Here is a 21,485-nt window from a genome sequence, read left to right as displayed (position 1 = left end):
GCTGTCCGCGTGAATCAGCGTACTCCCAGCGTCCGGGAAGCAGCTACCCGGGTCAGGGCGGGCCGCAGACAAGCGCCCTTTGTCCCTGGCCGCCCTCAGCACGACCCTACTGACCCCCACCCCCAAGCCGAGTCCAGCCCGGCAAGGCTGGGTGGCGCCGCGCTTTGCTGACGTGGAGGAAGCTGTGAGAAGAGGGTGCGATTCCCCCCCAAACAGCCGATCATCTGGGACGCAGCACCAGTCTCTTGAGGGTGCAGAGAAACAGGGAGCCCAGGCTTGGTGGCCCCAGAGCACACAAGCCCGGGCCGGGACCTCCCACATCCATCTCCAGTACTTAAGTTGCGGCACACTATAAGATTGAGGTGTGGCATCTCCACTGTCTAGGCTGAGGCACCAGGGTGGGGAGAGGGCCTGGGGCACCCACAGGCCCCAACCAGGCAATCAGACCTTCACTACCCCATTACCCAGAGGGGTGGCGACCCTGGAGGAATGGTCGGGTCACAGGGAAGGTCGTGGCTCTGTCCTGCGCAGACAGGCTTCGGTTTCCACTGGTCCTGTCGCTGTACCTCAAGTCGTGAGTGGTTTTCATCTGGTAACCCAAGGCTGCTGGGATCTGCCTGATTTAAACCTGCTCTACTCTCTCCAGGGGACCCCTGGGCAAAGAGTTCAGGAGCAGTAAAGAGCCCTTCCGGCCACCCCTTCTCACATTCCCAGCCACATTCAACGACTTAGGTCAATATTTGTCAGAAGGTACACCAAGAGTACCCTCCTTTCCTGAGCAAAGAGAGGGCTGAACCAGGGAGGACAGAGTTAATTCCATGGGAGCATGAGGACAGGGAATGAGTGGTGCACCTTATGGTCAATTCCCTTGGCCCAAAGGACAGAGGTCAAAGACCAGAAAGGGATGTCTGCCAGCTTGGGTCACACAGCAAAATGGGGTGTGCTTGGCCTACTCCAAACCCTGGGAAACATCACTTGCTGGGTCTGTTTCCTGGCTCCTTGGAGGGTCAGGATTCCTTCATGACTTTTTTCTTTTTGTGAGTATTTTTTGAACTTTTCAGGCCCTCAATGGCCCAGCATGGAGTCTAGGGCCCTCAGGTATTGAGGACGTACACAGTTAGGTGCTGTGGGGCAGGCGCTCTGATGCGAAGACAGTGAAAGTGAAGAGGTCTCGGGGACCCAGAAAAGCCACTCACGGTGGCAGCCTTTGAGAGGTCCTCCCAGAATCACAGCCAAAGGGCTAGGGCCCCTAAAGCAACGAGCCGGACATTTGCCCAAACAGCCAGCAGGCTGGACTGTGGGATGGCAGGGCAGAGCTGGCTCGGCTTCTTTCAAAGCCCCCTCTGCCTGTGGTTAAAACAAAGGAAGGGGCCCTGGAGGAGGACGAAAGGCCCGGACCAAGCCTGGGGAGGGGGCTCCATCTCAGAATGGGGGTGTGTTTTGGAACCAGGGCCAACAGGATTGCTGATGGATTGTCCGTGTGGGAAGAGGGGGAAGCATTCATTCACGCAACTCCCAGGTCGCTGCCTGCAGCACCTGGGTACATGGGGGAAGCTAGCCCTTTCCACCGGGGACTGGGGGAGGAGGAGCATTGAGGAAAAAATGAAATAAAGATCTTTGCTGCAGAAGCCTCCCAGGAGCCGGGGTCCCCACCTCCCTACCTATGGAGTGGAGCAGGCGCTGGGGGGGAGGGGCAGCGATGACCCTGGAAATGTGGCCAAGACCCACCACCTCCACGTGACCCTCTAGGCCACCTGGCCACATTTCTGGGCGAGGACCTGCAGGCCAGTGGGCCACTTCTGCGCTCTTCTATTCTCGCCAGAGATAAGGTTGGTTGGTTGGTTTTGGACATTTCTTCCCATGTAAATTTTATAATTGTCCCCAAATTATCCACTGTGTAAAAGAAGAAACTGAGGTACAAGAGGCCTGGTTTGCCACCAGCAAAATGGCAGTGGCTTCTTCGGTTTGTATTTCCCTCCTTTGTCGTTTGAGGCTGTCTGGGGGGCCTCTAAGGCAGTCGCCACTGGGTGGGAAGAAGAGTGGAGCCCTTCACTTTCGGGGGGCTGTGGCTGGGCGCGGTTACCCAGTCTGGGGGTGAGACCACCCGGGAACTCTATTTCAAGAGCCCCCTCGCCACAGAGACCTTGCAGGCCAGAGACCTCCTTTCCCTTCGTGGGCATCCGGATAGGGTGGAGACGAAGAGATTCAGGAGATGAGGTGCCAGGGCTGGGCTGGCCCGGGAGGGTTCCCTAAAACCCCAAACTGTGGCCAACAAAAATAACCCAGAGAAAGAATTAGGCGCTCAAACGGAGATAACTATGCGTCGCTCGAGGCTGCCCGCGTTACCTGAAGTTGGCGGGCGGCGGCTGTTGCAGCGATTACTCACCGCGTGGCGCACCCCACCCGCGGGCCGCTGAGTGGATTTTTCCGTGGGGGGATGTGAAGAAGTCTAGGAAGAACTCCTTTGCACCGATGCCCTCCTGGGAACTAGGAATGCGGGGTTCAGTCCCGTTCCCCAAGGGACACACCTCTCCCAAGTGCCCACACATAGGGGTTCCCTACGCACGCTACCGGACATCCCCAAACCTAGCACACACAGGACAGACGAGGAGTGGGACGGGAGGCTGGGGACTTGGTGCCTTCTGACTTTTATTTTCTCCTGCGCGGGCAGAGGCTGAGCACCGAGGATGAAAGAGAGAACGGAATGAATACAGGGTGGGGACCGGTAGGACCCGCGCGCCCAGGGCTTGGGATTCAGGGACAACTTTCAAAGCCTGTGCGAAAGAAGAGGGACTGAAAGGGAGGATGGATGGGTTCAGGGACTGCTGGGTGTGTAGAGGGCACACGAATCCTACAGGGTATAGGCCCCCCCCATAAGAGGGGCAGCGCGGGGAAGGCGGATAGGAAGGATTGGGGTAGACAGGGGGTGGGGGGACACTGGAAAGGCACCAGGGCTGCGAGCTAGGGACCGCTGCGGAGTTAGGGGCACACGGTCCCAGCCTGGAACGGGCGGGGCCGGAGAGGGAGGTCCCATGAGCGGGTGGGGAAGGAGTGGGGGGCTTCACGCAGGAGGATGGGGTGCTCTAGGATGGTGGCGGGGCGGAGGCCGGCCGGGTGGGGCGCGCGGTGCCCGCGGGCGGTGGGAAGGCCGGTGCGGGGCCCGCGATTCCCCCCCCCAGGGGCCGGGCCGGGGGCGGGGCCGGGCGGGGCGAGCGGCGCATTAGCGCCTTGTCAATTTCGGCTGCTCAGACTTGCTCCGGCCTTCGTAGTCCGCGCCCAGCGACCTGCGGACAGCCCCGAACCCTAATCTGCACCCCGCAGAGCCTCCCCTGCCCCATCCCGGCGTTGCAGTCACCGCCCGCTGCGCGCCACCCCCATGCCCGCCGGTCGCCCGGGCCCCGCCGCCCAATCTGCGCGGCGGCCGCCGAGGCCGCTGTCCTCGCTGTGGTCGCCTCTGTTGCTCTGTGTCCTCGGGGTGCCTCGGGGCGGATCGGGAGCCCGTGAGTACCATGCGCCCTGCTCCCCACCTCCCCTGGGAAGCCAGGATCGGGCGCCCCGGGGGGCAGCCGCGGGGGAGGGAAGAGGGGGCGCGAGCGCCACCTGGACAGCCCGGGAACAAAGGAAGGCGGCCCTCGGGGCGCCCTCACCTGCGGGGCGCACGGTGCCACCACCCAGTGGCCCAAGAATACCCGGTATGTGCCCGAGGCCTTCTTACCTGGGTCGCCTTTGCGAGGCCGTCCCGCCAGGCTCGTTTTGAGGGACATCGTAGTGTCCCGGAACCCTCTTCAGGGTGCTGGGACGGCTCGGGGAGCACACGTCTGCGTCCTGGATCACAGAGCTTAAGGGACGCCTCACGGGCCGGGGGCGCACGCTTGGGTGCTTTGGGTTGGGTGCTGGCACGGAGTGGGGTCCCCTCCCCCATGAAGTGATGAGCCCCGCAGGGAGGGTGGGGCTGTATCGGGGCCCCCCTGCTCTGACCGCCTGGCGTGCGGCCCAGGGGGGTCCCCCGGGACGTGCCTCTCCGCGGGGCCGACGCCGCCCCCTCCCCCCCTGCAGCGGACCCCACGCTTTGGGATCCTCGAAGTCCCCTCCACCGGTGGGGCTCCCAACCAGCCTCATTCAGGCTGCGCTGGGTTGGAAGCCTCCAGCAACTGAAATCTCGATGAGAAGGAGCGAGAGCCAGCGTGTCGGGGCACCGCGGGCCCAGACTTCATTGTGTAAGGGGCACCCAATGGGGTTCAGCTGCCGAGAGAACCCCACTGTCCCTGGAGGAACTCCTGGCCTTGGGCCCCATCACCCAACGCTTACCCTCCTCCCCCCTCCCCGCCAGGATACGGTCTCTACATCCAGACCCTCTCTGGGACACACCCAAAGACACACACAAAAGAGTCCCACTGGCTTGTGTCCCGTCACCCTGCCCTCCGACGCGCGCTGCAGCCCAGATGCGTATTCGCACACCATCGCGGCGCTCGCATTCCATCCTCGACACACACACACACACACACACACACACACACACACACGCACGCACGCACGCACGCACTCGTGGTCCCACATTCATTCCACAGGGGAGGCAACACTTGGGGCATGCGTTTGGCCGAGCGCGCTGGACCACTTTCTTCCTCTCTGGACTCTGAGGACACAGGCCACCCCTCTGGGGCACCCCGCTGCGCTGCTGCTGCTCCGGGGCTGGTAGCCTGGGATGTTTGGCTGTGGACACCCCCCCCCCCCAATAACGGATCCACACTGTAGCTTGCCCAAGGCTTCTGGGCAGGTGATGGGGTGACAACCCGGGACCTTCCTAGGGAGCTGGTGTCCCTGCCAGGTCGTGGGTAGTCTTTGAATGCCACCAATAGCGCTAAGCTTTGTTTCTGGGCGGGCTGCAGAGCAACAGGCGAAGGTGGCGGGGTGGGGGTGGGGGTGGCGCGCGTGTTTTTTCCTTTAAGGGGGAGAGAAATTAAATAAGAACTTCTCACACCTCTGCAATCTGTTTGTACTTACGGTGTGCCTTAACACCTGACCGGCCGGCCGGTGGGTCGTAAAAGTGTGTGCAGGTACCAGCGGGACAGGACATGGAGACCCCTGGGGGCCGGCTGGGATGGAGGCCACCTTCCCGCTGGCCTTTCAGGGAATCTCACACTTTTCCCTTTTAAAACACATGGTGTTCTTTTTAATAACGGCAGCAACTCCGTCCGCATTGGGAAAGGGGAAAGACGCTTGTTTAGGCCCCAGCTTTGTGAGGGAAAGGAGGGGAAGAGGGGAGGAAGGAGGGTGTCTCCCTCTCCAGGGTTAGGGGGCTGCAGCCGGCTGTGCCTCCGCCAAGCTTGGCATGTGTGCGCCCCAGTCCCCGATGGCCTTGGCCCATTGTTCGTGGAAGCCAAGGAGTAGGCTGGAGTCCTCTTGCCCCAGTGCTCCAGGGTGCCAGGCCCATGCTTCACCCCTGTGCTCAGACTGGAGACGTCCTCCCTGCTTTATGGAGGATCTGGGAAGGGGATGCCAGGTGTCCCGAGTACTGCTGGGGGGCTGCACCCAGTTGTCCTGAGGAGAAACTTGGGCAGTCCTGTCCAGGCTGGCTTGGCCTTGGTCTTCGTCCCCCCCCCCGTCCCCCCCCCCCCGCCCCGAAGGGCAGCTGCAGCTGCCGGCGAATCCAGGCCAGCGGGTGTGGTAAAAGGGCAGTACCCCCGCCAGGACCCCCCAGAGAGTCCCCTTCCTGGCCAGACAAAGGCCAGGGAGGAACAGAGGGGTGTGAGCATCGCCCCGGAGTGCAGACCGTGGGGTCCCGGGTCGGGGCAGTGCCTCCCACCCTGCAGAGGGGGGCGCCCGGGCAGGAAGCAGTGGGTGGGCCAGGGTAGAGACGCTGGCACGTCCCAGTTCATGCCGAAGGAATTCTGAATTAGCGGGCGGCTGGCTGCCTGGGACCTCCGGGGCGGCCCCCTGGCCCCCGCCTCCTCCGCTCTGGCCTGCTCCATCGGCTCCTTCGCACGGACGCCGAGACCTCCGCCGAGCCCTGGGCCAAGCCCCAAACGCAACTGTGATCACAGCAAGACCCGCCTCCTCCCAAGGCCAAGTTTGCCCGGGAGAAATCCTGCACAGCCGGGCCGTGTCACCCATGTGGGGCATGAGGGACCGTCCAGGGCTTCAGTTTGGCTTGCCAGGAGCCTGGGGGTGGGGGGGGGTAGTGATGGTGGTCAGGGCAGCCCCTCTTCTCCCAGCCACTTGGGGAACCCTTTTTAAAAACCCAAGTCTCCTCCCCTCTGCCACCCCCTCTGCTAACCCTTGCCCTCACTTCTGCCCCAGGGCCTTTGCACACACAGGCCTCCTTGCCAACTGTGGCTACTGACTCACCTGCCTTTGCCTCTTGCTTACTTCACTCTGGTCCCAGGGCCTCAAGCACACAAGGCTACAGTCCCAACTGTATTTTTTTCTTCTTTTCCTCCTTCCTCCCCTCTCTCTTTTCTATTTCTGTGACTTATTTTTTTTTTTTGGGGGGGGTCTTTCGAGACAGGGTTTCTCTGTGTAGCCCTGGCTGTCTCAGAACTCGCTCTGTAGACCAGGCTGGCCTTGAACTCAGAGATCCTCCTGCCTCTGCCTCTCCAGTGTTGGGATTAAAGGCGTGCGCCACCACATCCAGCAAGGAAAAGCATTTTGTTGTATCTTCATTCCCATGGTGACCTCGGTACCTGGCACACTGTAGGCTCTGAATGAGTGAATGAATGAATGAATGAGTCTTCCTACCCTGGGTGAAGAAAGTCTCGGAGAAGTGAATGGAGTTGGGATTCCAGACAAGTTGGGAACATCTGAGGCCCGGGACCGCCTGGCTTATCAGCCTTAGGGGGCTCCCTGTGAAACTTCCCTCCCACCTCCAACCATCCTGTGTGGCTGATATCGGGATGGCCACTGGCCAGGAGGGGAAACTGAGTCAGAAGGGCTTGGAATATGCTCCCCTTCCCATCCCTGAGGCTTTGGTGTCCCCCTGAAGTCCCAGCCTGTGAGTAGGATAGCTATGGGCCACCTTAATGGAGGGCGGGCAGGCAGAGAGACTGGTGTTCCCAGGGTTGGTCACAGCATGGTTGAGGTCGCTTCCTTAGTGGCATCACGGTGGCCCTGGGGAGTCAGTCCTCTCTCTACCCCGTGGATGGGGAAGAGGGAAGATGGAGTCAGAGGGTACTTGGGGGTGGGGTTGGGCCAGCTCTGGTGACAGCGAGAGTGAGACCCGAGTCAGGTACAGAGACACGTGCCCGGCTAGGGCTTTCCTGTCTAGATGCGCCCACGTTCTCGTGGCACAAATGTGAGAGTTAGAGTGTCAGAGAAAGGAGGAGGAGGAAGCTGGAAAGCCAGGCCAAGTCTGGGTGTTCATGTGTGATCCCAGGACTCTGGAGACTGAGGCAGGGGGATGAGGAGGGTGGCAAGTTTCAAGACAGCCTACTGTGCCTAGTGAGACCTTGTCTCCAAAAGAAAGGAGAAAAAAAAGTCTTCCGGGCTGGTGAGATGGCTCACAGGGTAAAGGCTTTGCCTCCTGCCGTGAGTTCCATCAGTGGGGCCATGGTGGGGGGGAGGACCAACCCCAGCCAGCTGACTTCCACAGTGCGTTATGGTACACACAGGGGGTTGCAATAAATTAACAGAAAAGACTTACTTAGATCTGAGTAGGCATTTATGACTAACTTTTTAAAAATTTATTTATTTTTTGTGTTTTCATGTGGCATGGAGGTTCTTCCTCTTCTTCTTCCTCTTCTTCTTCTTCTTCTTCTTCTTCTTCTTCTTCTCCTTCTTCTTCTTCTTCTTCTTTTTTTTGTCTTTCAAGACAGAGTCTCTCTGTGTAGCCTTGGCTATCCTGGAACTCAGTCTGTAGATCAGGCTAGCCTCAAACTCAGAGATCTGTCTGCCACCTCCCAAGTGCTGGGATTAAAGGTGTGCACCACCACTGCCCTGCAGAAGCGCACACCTTTAACCCCAGCACTCGGAGGCAGAGGCAGACGGATGGCCTGTGAGTTCAAGTCCAGTTTGCTCTACATAGTGAGTTCCAGTGTCAGGCCAGCCAAGGATATATAGTGAGACCCAGTTCTCCTTACCTTCCCTGCAAAAAATCACAAAATGTATTTTGTGCTTGTGTATATACATGTATATCACAGCATGTAAAAGCCAGAGGACCACTTGTGGGAGTCGGTTCTCTTTCCTCTACAATGTAAGTCCTAGACTCAGGTCCTCAGGCTTAGCAGCAATCACCTCTACCCACTGAGCCATCCACTGGCCACTGATTAGTTCCTGGTTGTTGTTTTTTCGAGACAGGGTTTCTCTGTGTAGCTTTGGCACCTTTCCTGGAACTCACTCTGTAGTCCAGGCTGGCCTCGAACTCACAGAGATCCGCCTGGCTCTGCCTCCCAAGTGCTGGGATTAAAGGCATGAGCCACCACCGCCCGGCTCTTGGTTGATTCTTGAGATAGGGTGTCCTGTAGCTCTCATGGGCACAAACTCACTGTGCACCCAAAGTTATCTTGAACTTCTGACTCCCCTGCCTCCACCTCCAAGAGCTGCAGTGATGGACAATCGGTGCCTCTCCTGGCTGGGACTGGGAAGGTGCTGGGCTGTGGCATCTCGCTGGCTTTGGCCTTGACTCCATTGCCTTGGCTGCAATGGGTACTTAAGCCTCATTGGTTCTGTTTATCTGTAAAATGGGTGGCAGTTAGCACCTCCTCAAGACTTCCCGATCCCTGGATGTCCTAGAGGCTTAGGGGATTGTGGGGTTCCATCCCATACCTGACAAGCCTCTCTCTTTGACCCTAGACACAGCTGTGATCAGCCCCCAGGACCCCACGCTTCTCATAGGCTCCTCTCTGCAAGCTACCTGCTCCATACACGGAGACACGCCCGGGACCACCGCCGAGGGCCTCTACTGGACCCTCAATGGGCGCCGCCTGCCCTCAGAGTTATCCCACTTACTCAACACCTCCACCCTGGCCCTGGCCCTGGCCAACCTCAACGGATCCAGGCAGCAGTCGGGGGACAACCTGGTGTGTCATGCCCGGGATGGCAGCATTCTGGCTGGCTCCTGCCTCTACGTTGGCCGTAAGTGGGGCCCCAGGACACCCAGGGCCAGGACTTTGGGAGAAATGGCAAGTTTGGAGAGGAGAGTATGGGCCCTCTGTTACGGGGCAGAGCCACAGGCAGGCTGGGTTGGAAGTCAGCGTGCATGCTGCATGGTCACACCCTGGACAGGCACTGTAGCTCTGGGGACAGCTGGGACTCCGCTCTTCCGTGTGTACCCAGCTGCTTCTGAAAAGCTGTAACCTTTCCCTCACAGTTCCCCCTGAGAAGCCTTTCAACATTAGCTGCTGGTCCCGGAACATGAAGGACCTCACTTGCCGCTGGACCCCGGGTGCACATGGGGAGACATTCTTACACACCAACTACTCCCTCAAGTACAAGCTGAGGTTGGTGCCCAGCCCAGTCTTGCTGTGTGACTTCAGGCAGATACTTGCCCTCTCTGGTCAAATGTGTTCCAGTGGAAGCCCTGAGGCTGCAGAAACTAGGTCTAAGGACTAAAAGGGGACTCTCCTGCCTCCACAGGTGGTATGGTCAGGACAATACATGTGAGGAGTACCACACTGTGGGCCCTCACTCCTGCCACATACCCAAAGACCTGGCCCTCTTCACTCCCTATGAGATCTGGGTGGAAGCCACCAATCGTCTGGGCTCAGCTCGATCTGATGTGCTCACATTGGATGTCCTGGACGTGGGTGAGCCCCCAGTGTCCACCCGGTTTTCTGCCCCAGACCCAAGAAGGTCCTTCCCCTGGAGCTTGTTGATTCTTCTAGGGATCTGACCCCAGCCATGGTAGTTGCAAGACGGCGGGTGTCCACAACTTCCCCCCAAGACAGTCACGATCCCCCCACTCTTCAGAAAACACCTGGCCTTATTACTCTCCCCTCAGCAGCCCAGGTGTTCAGGAGGGGGTCCTGGGGGATCCAGGAGAGGGCGCCCAGGTCGGGAGGCGCCCCAGGAAGCCGAGGCCTGGAGCTGGGGGGTGAGGGTGGGAGGCAGGAAGTGGATGATCCCTGAGCAGAATTGGGCCTAATCTAATTAGGGTGTTCCCAGCCCAGAGCAGCCTGGGCCACTTAACCCTTTCAGAGCCTCGCTGAGGACTCCGGGAGAGATCAGCTTGTACTCTCTCCACGGTCCCGCGGAAGGTCCTGGGTGCTCCTGGCTTGTTCCCACACCCCTAGTCCACTTGTCTCTTCTTGGCATCCTGATGAGCCATCTGACCCTCAACTGTGCCCCGTGGCTGGCAGAGCTGCCCCGTGCAAGCTCTTGGCAATGTGCAGGGCAACAGAAGTGGACGTGAGGTGGGGTACCTATGGATGGAGCCGGACTGCAGCCTGGGGTGGGCTGAAATACGGTAACCCTTGTCATCCTGGTGCTCAGGAGCCCAGGCAGGAAGGTCACAATTGCCGAGGTCAGCCTGGGCTACGTAGTGAGACCCTGGCTCAAAACATAGACAATAGCTTTAGCCGTCAGCCCGCGACTTGATATTTGGAGTGGGACTCAGGGCCTCACAGGTGCAGGGTGATGCTCACAGGTGCAGGGTGATGCTCACAGGTGCAGGGTGATGCTCACAGGTGCAGGGTGATGCTCACAGGTGCTGGGTGATGCTCACAGGTGCTGGGTGATGCTCACAGGTGCAGGGTGATGCTCACAGGTGCAGGGTGATGCTCACAGGTGCAGGGTGATGCTCACAGGTGCAGGGTGATGCTCACAGGTGCAGGGTGATGCTCACAGGTGCAGGGTGATGCTCACAGGTGCTGGGTGATGCTCACAGGTGCAGGGTGATGCTCACAGGTGCAGGGTGATGCTCACAGGTGCTGGGTGATGCTCACAGGTGCTGGGTGATGCTCACAGGTGCAGGGTGATGCTCACAGGTGCTGGGTGATACAGGTGCAGGGTGATGCTCACAGGTGCAGGGTGATGCTCACAGGTGCAGGGTGATGCTCACAGGTGCAGGGTGATACAGGTGCAGGGTGATGCTCACAGGTGCTGGGTGATGCTCACAGGTGCAGGGTGATGCTCACAGGTGCTGGGTGATGCTCACAGGTGCTGGGTGATGCTCACAGGTGCAGGGTGATGCTCACAGGTGCAGGGTGATGCTCACAGGTGCAGGGTGATGCTCACAGGTGCAGGGTGATGCTCACAGGTGCAGGGTGATGCTCACAGGTGCAGGGTGATGCTCACAGGTGCTGGGTGATGCTCACAGGTGCAGGGTGATGCTCACAGGTGCAGGGTGATGCTCACAGGTGCAGGGTGATGCTCACAGGTGCAGGGTGATGCTCACAGGTGCTGGGTGATACAGGTGCAGGGTGATGCTCACAGGTGCTGGGTGATGCTCACAGGTGCAGGGTGATGCTCACAGGTGCAGGGTGATGCTCACAGGTGCAGGGTGATGCTCACAGGTGCTGGGTGATGCACACTTCTGTTTAGTGAGACCTCTGCTGGACAGGTTGCTGCTCTGTGCCCCTGAGGATAGGATTGTGTGTCTTCCATCAGAGATGGCAACGGTGTTATCAGCTCACTTTAACCGCTGCTGACTGTTTCTGGAATATTAAGTGACAGTGGTCTACCAGGCCTGGGTGAATAGACAGCAGGTCCGGGGGCGGGGGCGGGGGCGGTCTGGCAAATGCAGGCAGGCGTCCCAGGAGCCACTGCAGCCTGGATCACACCACTGGGAGGATCTGTCTCCACACAGTTCTCACCAAGCCTTGTCCTCAGGGCTGGGCGTGGTGGCCCACGCTTTAATCCCAGTATTTGGGGAGGCAGAGGCAGAAGGATCTCTGTGAGTTCGAGGCCAGCCTGATCCGCATAGCCAGCTCCAGGCCAGCCAGGACTACACAGTGAGGCCTTTTCTCAAAAACAACAAAAGAGACATCTCCAGTGACCAGGCCTGCTCCACCCTCAGTGACCACGGACCCCCCACCCGACGTGCACGTGAGCCGTGTTGGGGGCCTGGAGGACCAGCTGAGCGTCCGCTGGGTCTCACCACCTGCTCTCAAGGACTTCCTCTTCCAAGCCAAGTACCAGATCCGCTACCGAGTGGAGGACAGCGTGGACTGGAAGGTGCCCGTCCCGCCCCGGACCCGCCCCTGGCCCCGCCCCCCGCATCTGACCCCTCCCTCACCGTGCAGGTGGTGGATGACGTCAGCAACCAGACCTCCTGCCGCCTAGCGGGCCTGAAGCCCGGCACTGTGTATTTTGTCCAAGTGCGTTGTAACCCATTCGGGATCTACGGATCGAAAAAGGCGGGAATCTGGAGCGAGTGGAGCCACCCCACCGCTGCCTCCACCCCTCGAAGTGGTGAGCACCTCTCCAGGGCCGGCTGGCCCCATGGGAACCCCATTCCAGCCTGTCTCTCTCTCTTTTTCTTTTTGAGACAGGATCTCAGGTAGCCCAGGTGGCCTTGAACTCACTATGTAGCCAAGGATGACCTCGAACTCCTGTTCTCCTGTCTCTGCTTCCAGACAGGGTGCTGGGCGGACAGGCAACCGCCACCACAGTCGTGAGGCTAGCCATGCCACACGTGTGGCTCCGGACTCATTTAGCCTGTCATTTGGATTGGCGAGGGGTGGGAAGCAACAATGTGACCTATTGTAAGAAAACTGAGAACAGGCTGTTTTCACCCAGATCTAGAGTCTCCAGAAAAGCTAGCTTTATATAAACTAGAACATCACAGACAGTTATTGCATGGTGCCCGGCAGAGGGTCCCACACTGAGACCGTCGCCTTGTGTCTTCCACGTGGGCTCTGCTGCTAGCCACCCCCCCCCCCCGCCTTGATCTAAGGTAGCCTCGGCTGCCTTAACATTTGGGATCTCCTCGCCTCAGCTTCCTGAGTGCTCAGAAACCAGGCAGGAGCCCCCACTTTTGAGTCCCTTTCTCAAGATGGGAGGGCTCGAGGTTCCTTCTGAGCTCCCCGACATGCATTCCCGCCCATGAAACATGTTGCCTGAAATGCCTGACCTCAGTTTCCCTATCTGTCCAAGGCTAGTGCCCCCCTTTGGTATTTGCAGGCAGTTGAGGAGGCCCCCATTCCCTAGCCCCTTCCATCGGCCCCCCAAGAGGGAAAGAATGCTTTTTCTCTCATGAGGACACGGAAACTGAACTCACACAGACACACACGCTCAGTTTGGTGATGATGAGATAATGGGGAAACTGAGTCCCGGAGGGAGTCCTAGAGGAAGAGAGGGTCAGAACCAGCTCTTGCAAGCTCTCCAGCCCCCATCCGGGCCCCTCCAGGTTCTGGGCTGGGCGGGAGGGAACGCAGTCGGGAGGGGCCGGAGCCTTGGAGCCTTGGCCCTCGCTCGTGCCCAGCACCTGCGATTCTTGCACGGGAGCCAGGAGGCGGCTGCGTCCGCCCGGGAGACTGGGGAGGCCGGGGGTAGGGTGCGGGGGAGGCAGGCAGGGGCTGTGGGGGCCGAGGCCGTGCCAGGGCCTGTCAGCGAGTCCCCAGTTTTATTTATGACGTGAAGCCGATGTCCTTATCCGCTGGCCTGCTGGGGGACGGCTGCGCCTGGGGGTTGGACCCGGGGCCGGCCTCCACCTGGCCCTCCCAGCCCACTCCGCGTCACACCCGATCGGTTTCTCAGGCTTATCTTGGGGACCTGCCCCCTGAGCTGTGCTTGCCGCCTCCCTCGGTGTCTGTCACCCGCTTTCCCAGAGCCTTTCCTTTTTTACACTTTCGTAAAATTAACTCCTGAGATGACTCGTTTTGGTCTGGCGTGTGTGCTTCGTGAGCCTGCGTGCCACAGCACACACGTGGAGGTCAGAGGAGCACTTCTGTGAGCAGGCTTCTCCCACCGTGTGGGGCCAGCGCCCCCGCCCCGTCTCCCTCTCTGGCTCTCCCTCTCCCTGGAAAGTCGCAGGTAACCCAGACTGGCTTTGACCTCGCAGCGATCCTGCCTCAGACTGCCAGTGCTGGGTGACAAGCTTGTGCCACCGTGCCGGGGGAGGGACCCTCTCTCCCGGGGACTGGGGGCGCAGCCCGGGCTCGGCCTTCCCGCTCTGTCTGGTCCCGCCTAGTTCCCATTGTTTCCTTCCTTTCCGACCGAATACCCGGTTTTGCCCCCCACTAACTTGGTCCTCCTTGCCCGTCTCCATCGCCATCCCGCTGGGTGACGCCCGGGTCCACACCTGACACCCTCTCCAACCTCCCCGCCGCCGCAGGTCTGGGGTGGGAGGCCGCGGTTCCGCCCGCGTGCGCCCCCTGCCGGCCGCGCCCCGACCCTGCTGCTCCACTCTCTTTAGAGCGCCCGGGCCCGGGCGGCGGGGTGTGCGAGCCGCGGGGCGGCGAGCCCAGCTCGGGCCCGGTGCGGCGCGAGCTCAAGCAGTTCCTCGGCTGGCTCAAGAAGCACGCGTACTGCTCGAACCTCAGCTTCCGCCTGTACGACCAGTGGCGTGCCTGGATGCAGAAGTCACACAAGACTCGAAACCAGGTAGGAACGTGGGGGAGGCTCGCGCGGGGGTGCGGGGGTGGAGGAGGGGCACCGGGGGGCAGCCTCCACGACACTGCACTCTTCTTTCCAAGCACAGGACGAGGGCATCCTGCCCTCGGGCAGACGGGGCGCGGCGAGAGGTAAGAGGGTCCTGGTGCGCGTGGCCTGGGGCAGTCTGCAAGACCCCTTCCCACCCTCAGGCTGCCCAAATGGGAGTCTCCTCTCATCCCTTCTTAGCATGTATGAGCACCTACTGCATACCAGCCTCAGGCCAAGCACTTGACTGCATGATCAACCAAGGTGCGGAGAGGGACCCAGGCTTAGTGTGGTCCCTTTTCTGCTCTCAGGCCCTGCCGGATAAACTCTAAGAACAAGCCATCCTCCTGCCCCTTGCAGACCCGGAGGCTCGGCCCAGCTCCTCCGTACTCGCTCCGTGGGGACCGGAGAAGCGTCACCAGGGGCTGGGGCGAGCACAGTGAGCTCCCGCAGCCACAGATCTGGTCCGCACGAGGGTCAGCCTTGGGTGTACCCCAGTGTGGATACGGCTGCAGTCATGACTTTGGTGACCCAGGGTCCTCCAGGAGTCTCCTTAAATAAAAGGGTTGTTCGGGTCCTCTGATGGCGTGTTGGAGGCCTGTGTGGTCTGGGGGATCGGAACATCCTCCACCCCAAAAACCAGTCCTGTTTTCCAGGACACTAGACTACCTGTCCTCAGCTCCTCAGGGGGAAGCAAGTCTTCCACCTGCGGACTGTCCCCCGGGGAGAGCCCCCCAATCGCCGGACTCCACACCCCAAGAGACAGAGCTGATGGGAACGCTGCAGAGGGAGAATTCTTTATTTTGTGAGGCGCGCTGGAGGGCAGCCCGGCGGGGCACGACCTCAGCCAGCTGGCGGTCAGGGCTGGGCTGGACGCCATGGGCCTCTTTTCCCATCTTCCTCTGGTCCCTTGGGAGCCGCCCTCACTCTGCAGATTCGGCATCAAACCTGAGTTCCTGCAGAACCTCGCTGATCGCCTCCATGGTTTTAATTACCCTACAAGAGCGGATGGAAACTATAAATAAAACCCAGATGGGGTGAATTAGCTGAGCCGCACGGCTAGCAGGGAGGGGGACCATGGCAAGCCCTGGGCCCTCCCGCCTGCCGCCAAACCTCAGGCGCGGCCTGGGAGCATGCCTGGGAGGCAGGGTGGCTTGGGGGGTCACAGGGGGCTCCTGGGAAAGGCCGCGGTGGGGGGAGGGGCGCTTGGAGACCCGCGATAGAACTGCAGGGGCTCACACAGGGGAGCAAGCGTGCCTCTGGCCATGTCCACACTCCTGAGAGCAGCGGAAACTGCAGGCGACATGATGATGCACATCCTGGGAAGCATGCAGCTAAGAACGCCAGTGTGCAAATCAGAGCGCCCTCTTCCACGGGGCGGGTCAGCGCTGTGCTAACCATGGCCACGTGGTGCCAATCTGAGGTGTTGGGCTCAGGGGCCCACAGGGCTCACTTTATTTTCAGCTGGCGCAACTTTTCAGGGTCCTCCTGTCCTGACACTCCTGGTGTCCCCATCACCTGCAGCAGCGCCACCTGGAGGAGCAAATGGGCGTCACAAGGCAAAAGCCACATTGCCCTTTCTCAGCGGATCAAGACAGAGAAGGCAGACCAGGAGTAGAACCTCGGGGAGTGGAGCTTGAGTGTGTGTGTGTGTGTGGGGGGTCGCTTTTAGGGCTCTCCTGTGGAAGGGCAGTAGAGAATATGGACACAGCTCGGAAAAGCCAGGGATGGGTGGCAGGCGTGGCCCCCAGCCCAGAGTCAGAGCAGGGCGTTATAATCCCAGGATGGTAATAAATCTGGAACTCAAGGCAGGGTTTGGGGTTCTGTACTATGAATTCTAGACCGAAGAGCGATGTGGGCGTGGCTGCCGGTGGGCGAACCCTTCCCTAGGATTGGCTGTAGGGGAAGGGGAGGTGGAGTCTTGGGATCTGGGTCAAGGGACCTAGGAAGCTGCGCGTCTGTTTCAGGATGTTTGTGGAGGATGTAGCTTGTGGGTCCCAACAGTGATAACCCAGGGGTAGAGAGAGCCACAGTGTTGAGGCCACGGGGCTCTTGGGAGGGCTCTCCAGAGGGACTGGAATAATGAAGCAGAACCTGGGAGGGAACTGGAGGCAGACAGCGGGACAGGGCCCAAACGCACCGAGGTGGAGCAGAAAGTAGTGGTCGGGGTGGCCGGGAATGGGCTGTGGCCCACGCCCCACCCTGAAGAGGAGAGGCGGCAGTCTTACTGTGGCCAGGCGCGTCTGTTCCAGCTCCTGCAGACTGCGCACGTGGCGAGCGAGCATCAGCTGCGCGCGAGGCCCCGCGAGTTCCGCTTCCACCGCCAGTACCTCCCGCGAGGCGGCGGCGAAGACCTGGGTCACCTCGTGCACGACGCTCCGATAGCGCGGGAAGCCGTGGTGCTGGCCACTGCGCAGGTACTGGCGGTGAGCTCTGCGGTGGGGGGGAGGAAGCTGAGCCCGTGCCCTGGCTCACAGACCTCGCTCCCTGCTCCAGCCCTGGAGACCCACCAGCTTGACCGACCGGAGAGGGGCCAGGGCGGCCCCACCTCTGCGCTCGGAGAAGACCGGGGCTCCGGCCGCGGGTCACGCCCCTCGGGGCCACACCCCCGTCTCCGGCCACAGCCCCAGCTCCACCCAGCTCCTCCAGGTGGACGGTTTCTTCCGAGTTTTCAGAGCCGCCACCCACGGCTCTGCCCTGCCCGTCCGAGACCACGCCTCAGAGTACCCGGGACCAGGTCTCCGCGGCCTCCCGGCTCCTCCAACCACGCCCACAACCGGGTCCTTTTAGCCCCGCCCCTAGCCCTGCCAGCTCCGTCGCCGCAGGCCCCAGCCGAGCGGCGACCCGGGCCCCACCCGGGCCAGCTCCCCCAGGCCCCGCCCCGTGCAGCCCGCCGGCTCACTGGTCCAGGCGGCGGAAGGCCTGCGCGCGTTCATTCTGCAGCTGCTGGATCCTCCGTACCAACGTGGCGATCGGGGCGTCTCTCTGTGGGGGTGTGGGGCCATGAAGCCGGACCCCTGAGCCCACCCCGCCGCCCCACGCCCGTCCTGCCCACGCCAGGGCTCACCCAGGCCCACGGCGGCTCCGCAGATCCGGGGGCGTCCGCAGTAGTCGGCACCTCTGCCGTGGCGGTGAGCATGACTGCGCAATGCGGCGGCGCTTGGGAATGGCCGCAGCGCTCCCTGCCGGCCGGGAGGCCCACGCCCGTCGCGTGCACCTGGCTGCCTTTGAATTCTACTCTAGTTGGTTCCAGGACTCTGCATCTGCCGATGCTCGCGACACTCGTAGGTCAAATAGGGTCACAATCGTAGTATAAGGTCACAGGAGTTCCCCAATGTATCTCGGCACGAGTGATGGTAACGCAGTATAGCTGGGGGCTAGACCGATGTCTCAGCGCCTGAGCACGGGGTGCTTTTGCAGGACGGGACGAATGCCAGCACCCACACACGAATAACTAAAATCCCAGGGGATCCAGTGCCCTCTTGATTTCATGGGGTATCAAGCAATCACGCAGTGCACACAAAACATTCAGATAATCCTTCAGAATATAGCTGGACCTTCTGTGAACTGGATCTGTGCGAAGGCTCCGGGGCAGAGGCGGCACCAGCTCTGGCTGATGGTGGACACACTGACTGCAGGTTCTCCTGGCACACCACGTTCAAACTGCACAACCCTTCAAATGCAGAGTTGAGCTGCATACCTGACTTCACATCAATGAAGATGTGGAAGATGGAAACCCTTGCCCCCTTACGACTACAAAGTCAGGCTGGAGATGGCTGAGGTTGAGAGCACTGACTGTCCTTCCAGAGTCCTGAGTTCAATTCCCAGCAACCACATGGTGGCTCACAACCATCTGTAATGAGATCTGGTGCCCTCTTCTGGCCTGCATAATAATTTATTTTTTCCCCTTGAGACAGGGTTTCTCTGTGTAGCTTTGCGCCTTTCCTGGAACTCACTTGGTAGCCTAGGCTGGCCTCAAACTGGGATTAAAGGTGTGCGCCACCATCACCCAGCAATAAATACATCTTAAGAAAAAAAAAAAAAGACTACAAAGTCAGTGATTCTCACATGTTCATGTGCAACAAAAACTCAAAGATGGATCAACTAGCTTCAGGACCATATAACCATGGTGTGCACTGCAGCATGGGCCTGTGATCCCGAAGTCCAGGAGGGGAAGCCCCAGGGCTGTGTGTGTGTGTCTGACATAAGGCTGATCTCTGGATCAGCAGCCAAAACCTGCACCTGGAACTGGCCTATGGACACTGGGTTGCGTGAGCTGCCTCCACACAAACCACCGACCCACCCCGACTGTGTGAGTGCAAGGTCACTTGGACATGACGGGGACAGTGGGGCCCAGGCGTGTCTCCTTTGCTGCTTCCACACACTAGTGGCAAAACAGAACCTCCCCGTGGCAGCACTGTGGGCCCCACCTTTAACCCACTGGTCCACCTTCCTAGCACCTTCCTTCCAGATCTGAGCAGCCGTTCAGATGTGCAGATGGGAACCACGTGCTACCAGCGGGGTGCGGTAGTGGCACATGCCTGTGGCTGGCAGGTTGCAGGGCAGCCTGGTCTACATGGTAAGATCCCCTTCCCACTGGGAACATGCCTCCCAGCCCATCCCCGAACAGAAGAGCCACTGAAGACACCAGTTACTGCTCCAGTCGATGGAAGGGGACTTTATTTGGTCCCGGGGTCATGGGCCAGGTACGGCCCCAGCTTTATTTGACCTTCTTCTTGGGGCGCAGGTTGTTGGTGTGGCCGCACTTCTTCTTGCGGCAGTTGACCGCACGGGGGTGCAGGCGTGCATAGCACTTGCGGCAGATCATCTTGTCACAGTTGTACTTCTGGGCGAGCTGACGAAGGGACGGCTCGATGATGCCACCACGCAGGCGCAGCACCAGGTGCAAGGTGGACTCTGGGAGGAGGACAGAAACTGAGCCCCTGCCCCAGCATCTCGGGGAAGACCCCAGGGAGAAACTCAAGAGGCTTCCCTTAAAGGACTGAAACCAAGTTCATCTACTTTTGCAATGTACTGAGGCCTGAAGAGGGAGCTAAACACCAATGCGGGAGGCAGCTGGGGGCCACCGCACAGTGCTGGGAGCATTCAGGTCCTGTGGGAACACAGGTCAAAAACAAAACAAAAAAACCAAACACGAAAAGTGTCTAGCTGTGGCCAGCCTGATCCGGCGAGGTCCTGCCCCACGGACAGACCCTGAAAGCATCCAAGTACTGTGACATCTCCGCAGTCCCACAGGGCCTTTTCCTTCCAGGCTGCGTCCTGCTGACACACCCCAGTGCTAGGCAGGCAGAGGCTCAACAGGGGCAAGGGAAAAACGAAAAGCTGCCATGTGACCCAGCACTCAGGGGGATCTGGAGTTCAAGGCTGGGACTCTGCAGAGAAACCCTGCCTCAAACAAACGGGGGGGGGGGGCTGGCGGTGGCACGCAAACACCCAAACCCAAAGATCTGACCACCTCAAAAGTGAACAGGCATTACGGCTCACACCTGCAACCCCAGCTCTTGGCGCAACACTGCGGGGCCAGCCTGGGCTAAAGCTGATATAGCTCAAAAGGAGTAAAGGCCTGGCAAGTAAAGACACTCCACACACGGGTGGAAGGTAACTGACTCCTCACGTCCACCCACGGCGGCCACACACACCCGTGGCAAATGAAGAGGGACAGGCCATACCACTGCCAGGCGACTGGAGCACCACTTCCGGGGCCCACCCCTTACCTTTCTGGATGTTGTAGTCCGACAGGGTACGGCCGTCCTCCAGCTGCTTGCCGGCAAATATCAGCCTCTGCTGGTCTGGTGGGATGCCTGCGCACAGGAGAAACCAGGCTGGCGGCAGCTCCTCCCTGCGGGAGCTGGGACCCCCCCAATCACTCAGAGGAAACCAAACTTCGGACGCTGACCCCCGCAGAGCCGGGCCAGCCCCCGTCAACGCCGCCCCCGCAGCCCAGCCCACCTTCCTTGTCTTGGATCTTGGCCTTGACATTCTCGATGGTGTCACTGGGCTCGACCTCAAGAGTGATGGTCTTGCCCGTCAGGGTCTTCACAAAGATCTGCATGGCGGCGTCTGCTCGGCAGAGGAGGAGGCCCACGCGTTAGATGCGCTCTGCGTGGGTCTCTGCCCGAGCGCGCCCAGTGCCCGCCTCCCACTCCCGGGGGCTGGTGTTTCCCGTGCCCTCCGGAAGACCCCGCGCCACCGTGGGCTCGGTACCCCGCGCGAGCACCCCGCTCCGGAAGCGCCGCCCGTCCTGCACCTCCGGGACCGCGCACACACACTGTCTGCTCGACGCGGCCGGCGGGGCCCGGTGTGCGCGACCGGACCCGGTGTGCGCGGCCGCCCGGCCCCGCCGGGACCCAGGCAGCCCCGCCGGGACCCAGGCAGCCCCGCGGCGCAGGCCGGCCGAGCCCCGCCGCCACCCGGAACCAATCACGCAGCCGCGCGGACGGGCCGGGCGCCGGTCCTGAGCCTGGGGCCCCCGGGCTGCGCCGCCCGCGAGCCAGCACACGCCCGCGCCGGCCCCCGCCGGCCCCCGCCGGCCCCCGCCGGCCCCCGCCGCCACCAGCCCGCCAGCGACGCGGCCGCCACCAACCTGCTCGGCCGCCTCGTTGAAGAGAAAGAGGACGGCGGAACCGGAAACCCCCGAGTCTCCTCTCAGAGCGCCTGCGCACTGAGCACGCTGCGCGTCGACGTCACAATCCACGCCGCACGTCGTTCCCGCCCCAGGCTTCGTCCGGCGCCATGTTGGGTGCTGGCAAGAGAAGCCGAACAGCGGCTGGGACTGTCGGGAGCCGCACCCGGGTGGAGCTGCGCCTGCAGGCGTGAGTGACGGGCGCCCCTGCGCCTCCCGAGGCCGCCTTCCCCGTTCCTTAGCCGGTCCGGACACGTTTCTGTTTCTTTTAGGAGGCGTGGCTGCCGTGGTGGCGCTCGCCTTTAGTTCTGGCAGATGGGAGTTCGAGGCC

General features: G+C 60.8%; 3 protein-coding genes across 4 annotated transcripts; 1 reads left to right on the top strand and 2 right to left on the bottom strand.

Moving 5' to 3' along the window:
- The first annotated feature begins 3,210 nt into the window (after nucleotides 1-3,210).
- On the top strand, nucleotides 3,211-15,094 carry Crlf1 (cytokine receptor like factor 1). 2 transcript variants are annotated; one of them, XM_028856968.2, is made up of 9 exons: nucleotides 3,211-3,500; nucleotides 8,785-9,066; nucleotides 9,302-9,431; nucleotides 9,568-9,737; nucleotides 11,948-12,105; nucleotides 12,174-12,342; nucleotides 14,288-14,475; nucleotides 14,573-14,615; nucleotides 14,823-15,094. In XM_028856968.2, exons 1-9 carry the CDS (start codon nucleotides 3,377-3,379, stop codon nucleotides 14,834-14,836), a joined length of 1,278 nt encoding a protein of 425 aa, XP_028712801.1. In that variant the 5' UTR covers nucleotides 3,211-3,376; the 3' UTR covers nucleotides 14,837-15,094. The 2 variants fall into 2 exon arrangements, with proteins under 2 accessions (XP_028712801.1, XP_028712800.1); XM_028856967.2 differs by having other exon boundaries at nucleotides 14,568-14,615.
- Nucleotides 15,095-15,287: 193 nt separating this feature from the next.
- On the bottom strand, nucleotides 15,288-17,689 carry Rex1bd (required for excision 1-B domain containing). The gene is made up of 5 exons (XM_028856969.2): nucleotides 17,579-17,689; nucleotides 17,414-17,496; nucleotides 16,740-16,944; nucleotides 15,965-16,044; nucleotides 15,288-15,507 (listed from the first exon to the last, which is right to left on the bottom strand). The coding sequence occupies exons 1-5, from the start codon at nucleotides 17,648-17,650 to the stop codon at nucleotides 15,435-15,437; spliced, it is 513 nt and encodes a 170-aa protein (XP_028712802.1). The 5' UTR covers nucleotides 17,651-17,689; the 3' UTR covers nucleotides 15,288-15,434.
- A 1,473-nt stretch (nucleotides 17,690-19,162) lies between these two features.
- Nucleotides 19,163-21,220, bottom strand: Uba52 (ubiquitin A-52 residue ribosomal protein fusion product 1). The gene is made up of 4 exons (XM_028856974.2): nucleotides 21,116-21,220; nucleotides 20,482-20,592; nucleotides 20,247-20,333; nucleotides 19,163-19,428 (listed from the first exon to the last, which is right to left on the bottom strand). The coding sequence occupies exons 2-4, from the start codon at nucleotides 20,582-20,584 to the stop codon at nucleotides 19,232-19,234; spliced, it is 387 nt and encodes a 128-aa protein (XP_028712807.1). The 5' UTR covers nucleotides 20,585-20,592; nucleotides 21,116-21,220; the 3' UTR covers nucleotides 19,163-19,231.
- Nucleotides 21,221-21,485: the final 265 nt, after the last annotated feature.

Source organism: Peromyscus leucopus, chromosome 17 (genome assembly GCF_004664715.2).
Source record: "Peromyscus leucopus breed LL Stock chromosome 17, UCI_PerLeu_2.1, whole genome shotgun sequence".
Lineage (NCBI taxonomy): Eukaryota > Metazoa > Chordata > Mammalia > Rodentia > Cricetidae > Peromyscus > Peromyscus leucopus.
The sequence above is the reverse complement of the archived record's forward strand: the minus strand, read 5'-3'. Positions and strand labels throughout refer to the sequence as shown.

Bases quoted from the DNA above. Each gene is read 5' to 3' on its own strand.
- Crlf1 (XM_028856967.2), top strand. From the start codon at position 3,377: ATGCCCGCCGGTCGCCCGGGCCCCGCCGCCCAATCTGCGCGGCGGCCG. The intron at 3,501-8,784 runs GTGAGTACCATG...CTTTGACCCTAG, and splicing joins TCGGGGCGGATCGGGAGCCC to ACACAGCTGTGATCAGCCCC. The intron at 14,476-14,567 runs GTAGGAACGTGG...CTTCTTTCCAAG, and splicing joins CACACAAGACTCGAAACCAG to CACAGGACGAGGGCATCCTG.
- Rex1bd (XM_028856969.2), bottom strand. From the start codon at position 17,650: ATGCTCACCGCCACGGCAGAGGTGCCGACTACTGCGGACGCCCCCGGA. The intron at 17,497-17,578 runs GTGAGCCCTGGC...ACACCCCCACAG, and splicing joins CGGAGCCGCCGTGGGCCTGG to AGAGACGCCCCGATCGCCAC. The intron at 15,508-15,964 runs GTGAGCCCTGTG...CCGCTCTTGTAG, and splicing joins TTGCGCCAGCTGAAAATAAA to GGTAATTAAAACCATGGAGG.
- Uba52 (XM_028856974.2), bottom strand. From the start codon at position 20,584: ATGCAGATCTTTGTGAAGACCCTGACGGGCAAGACCATCACTCTTGAG. The intron at 20,334-20,481 runs GTGGGCTGGGCT...TCCTGTGCGCAG, and splicing joins CAAGATCCAAGACAAGGAAG to GCATCCCACCAGACCAGCAG. The intron at 19,429-20,246 runs GTAAGGGGTGGG...TCCTCCTCCCAG, and splicing joins GGACTACAACATCCAGAAAG to AGTCCACCTTGCACCTGGTG.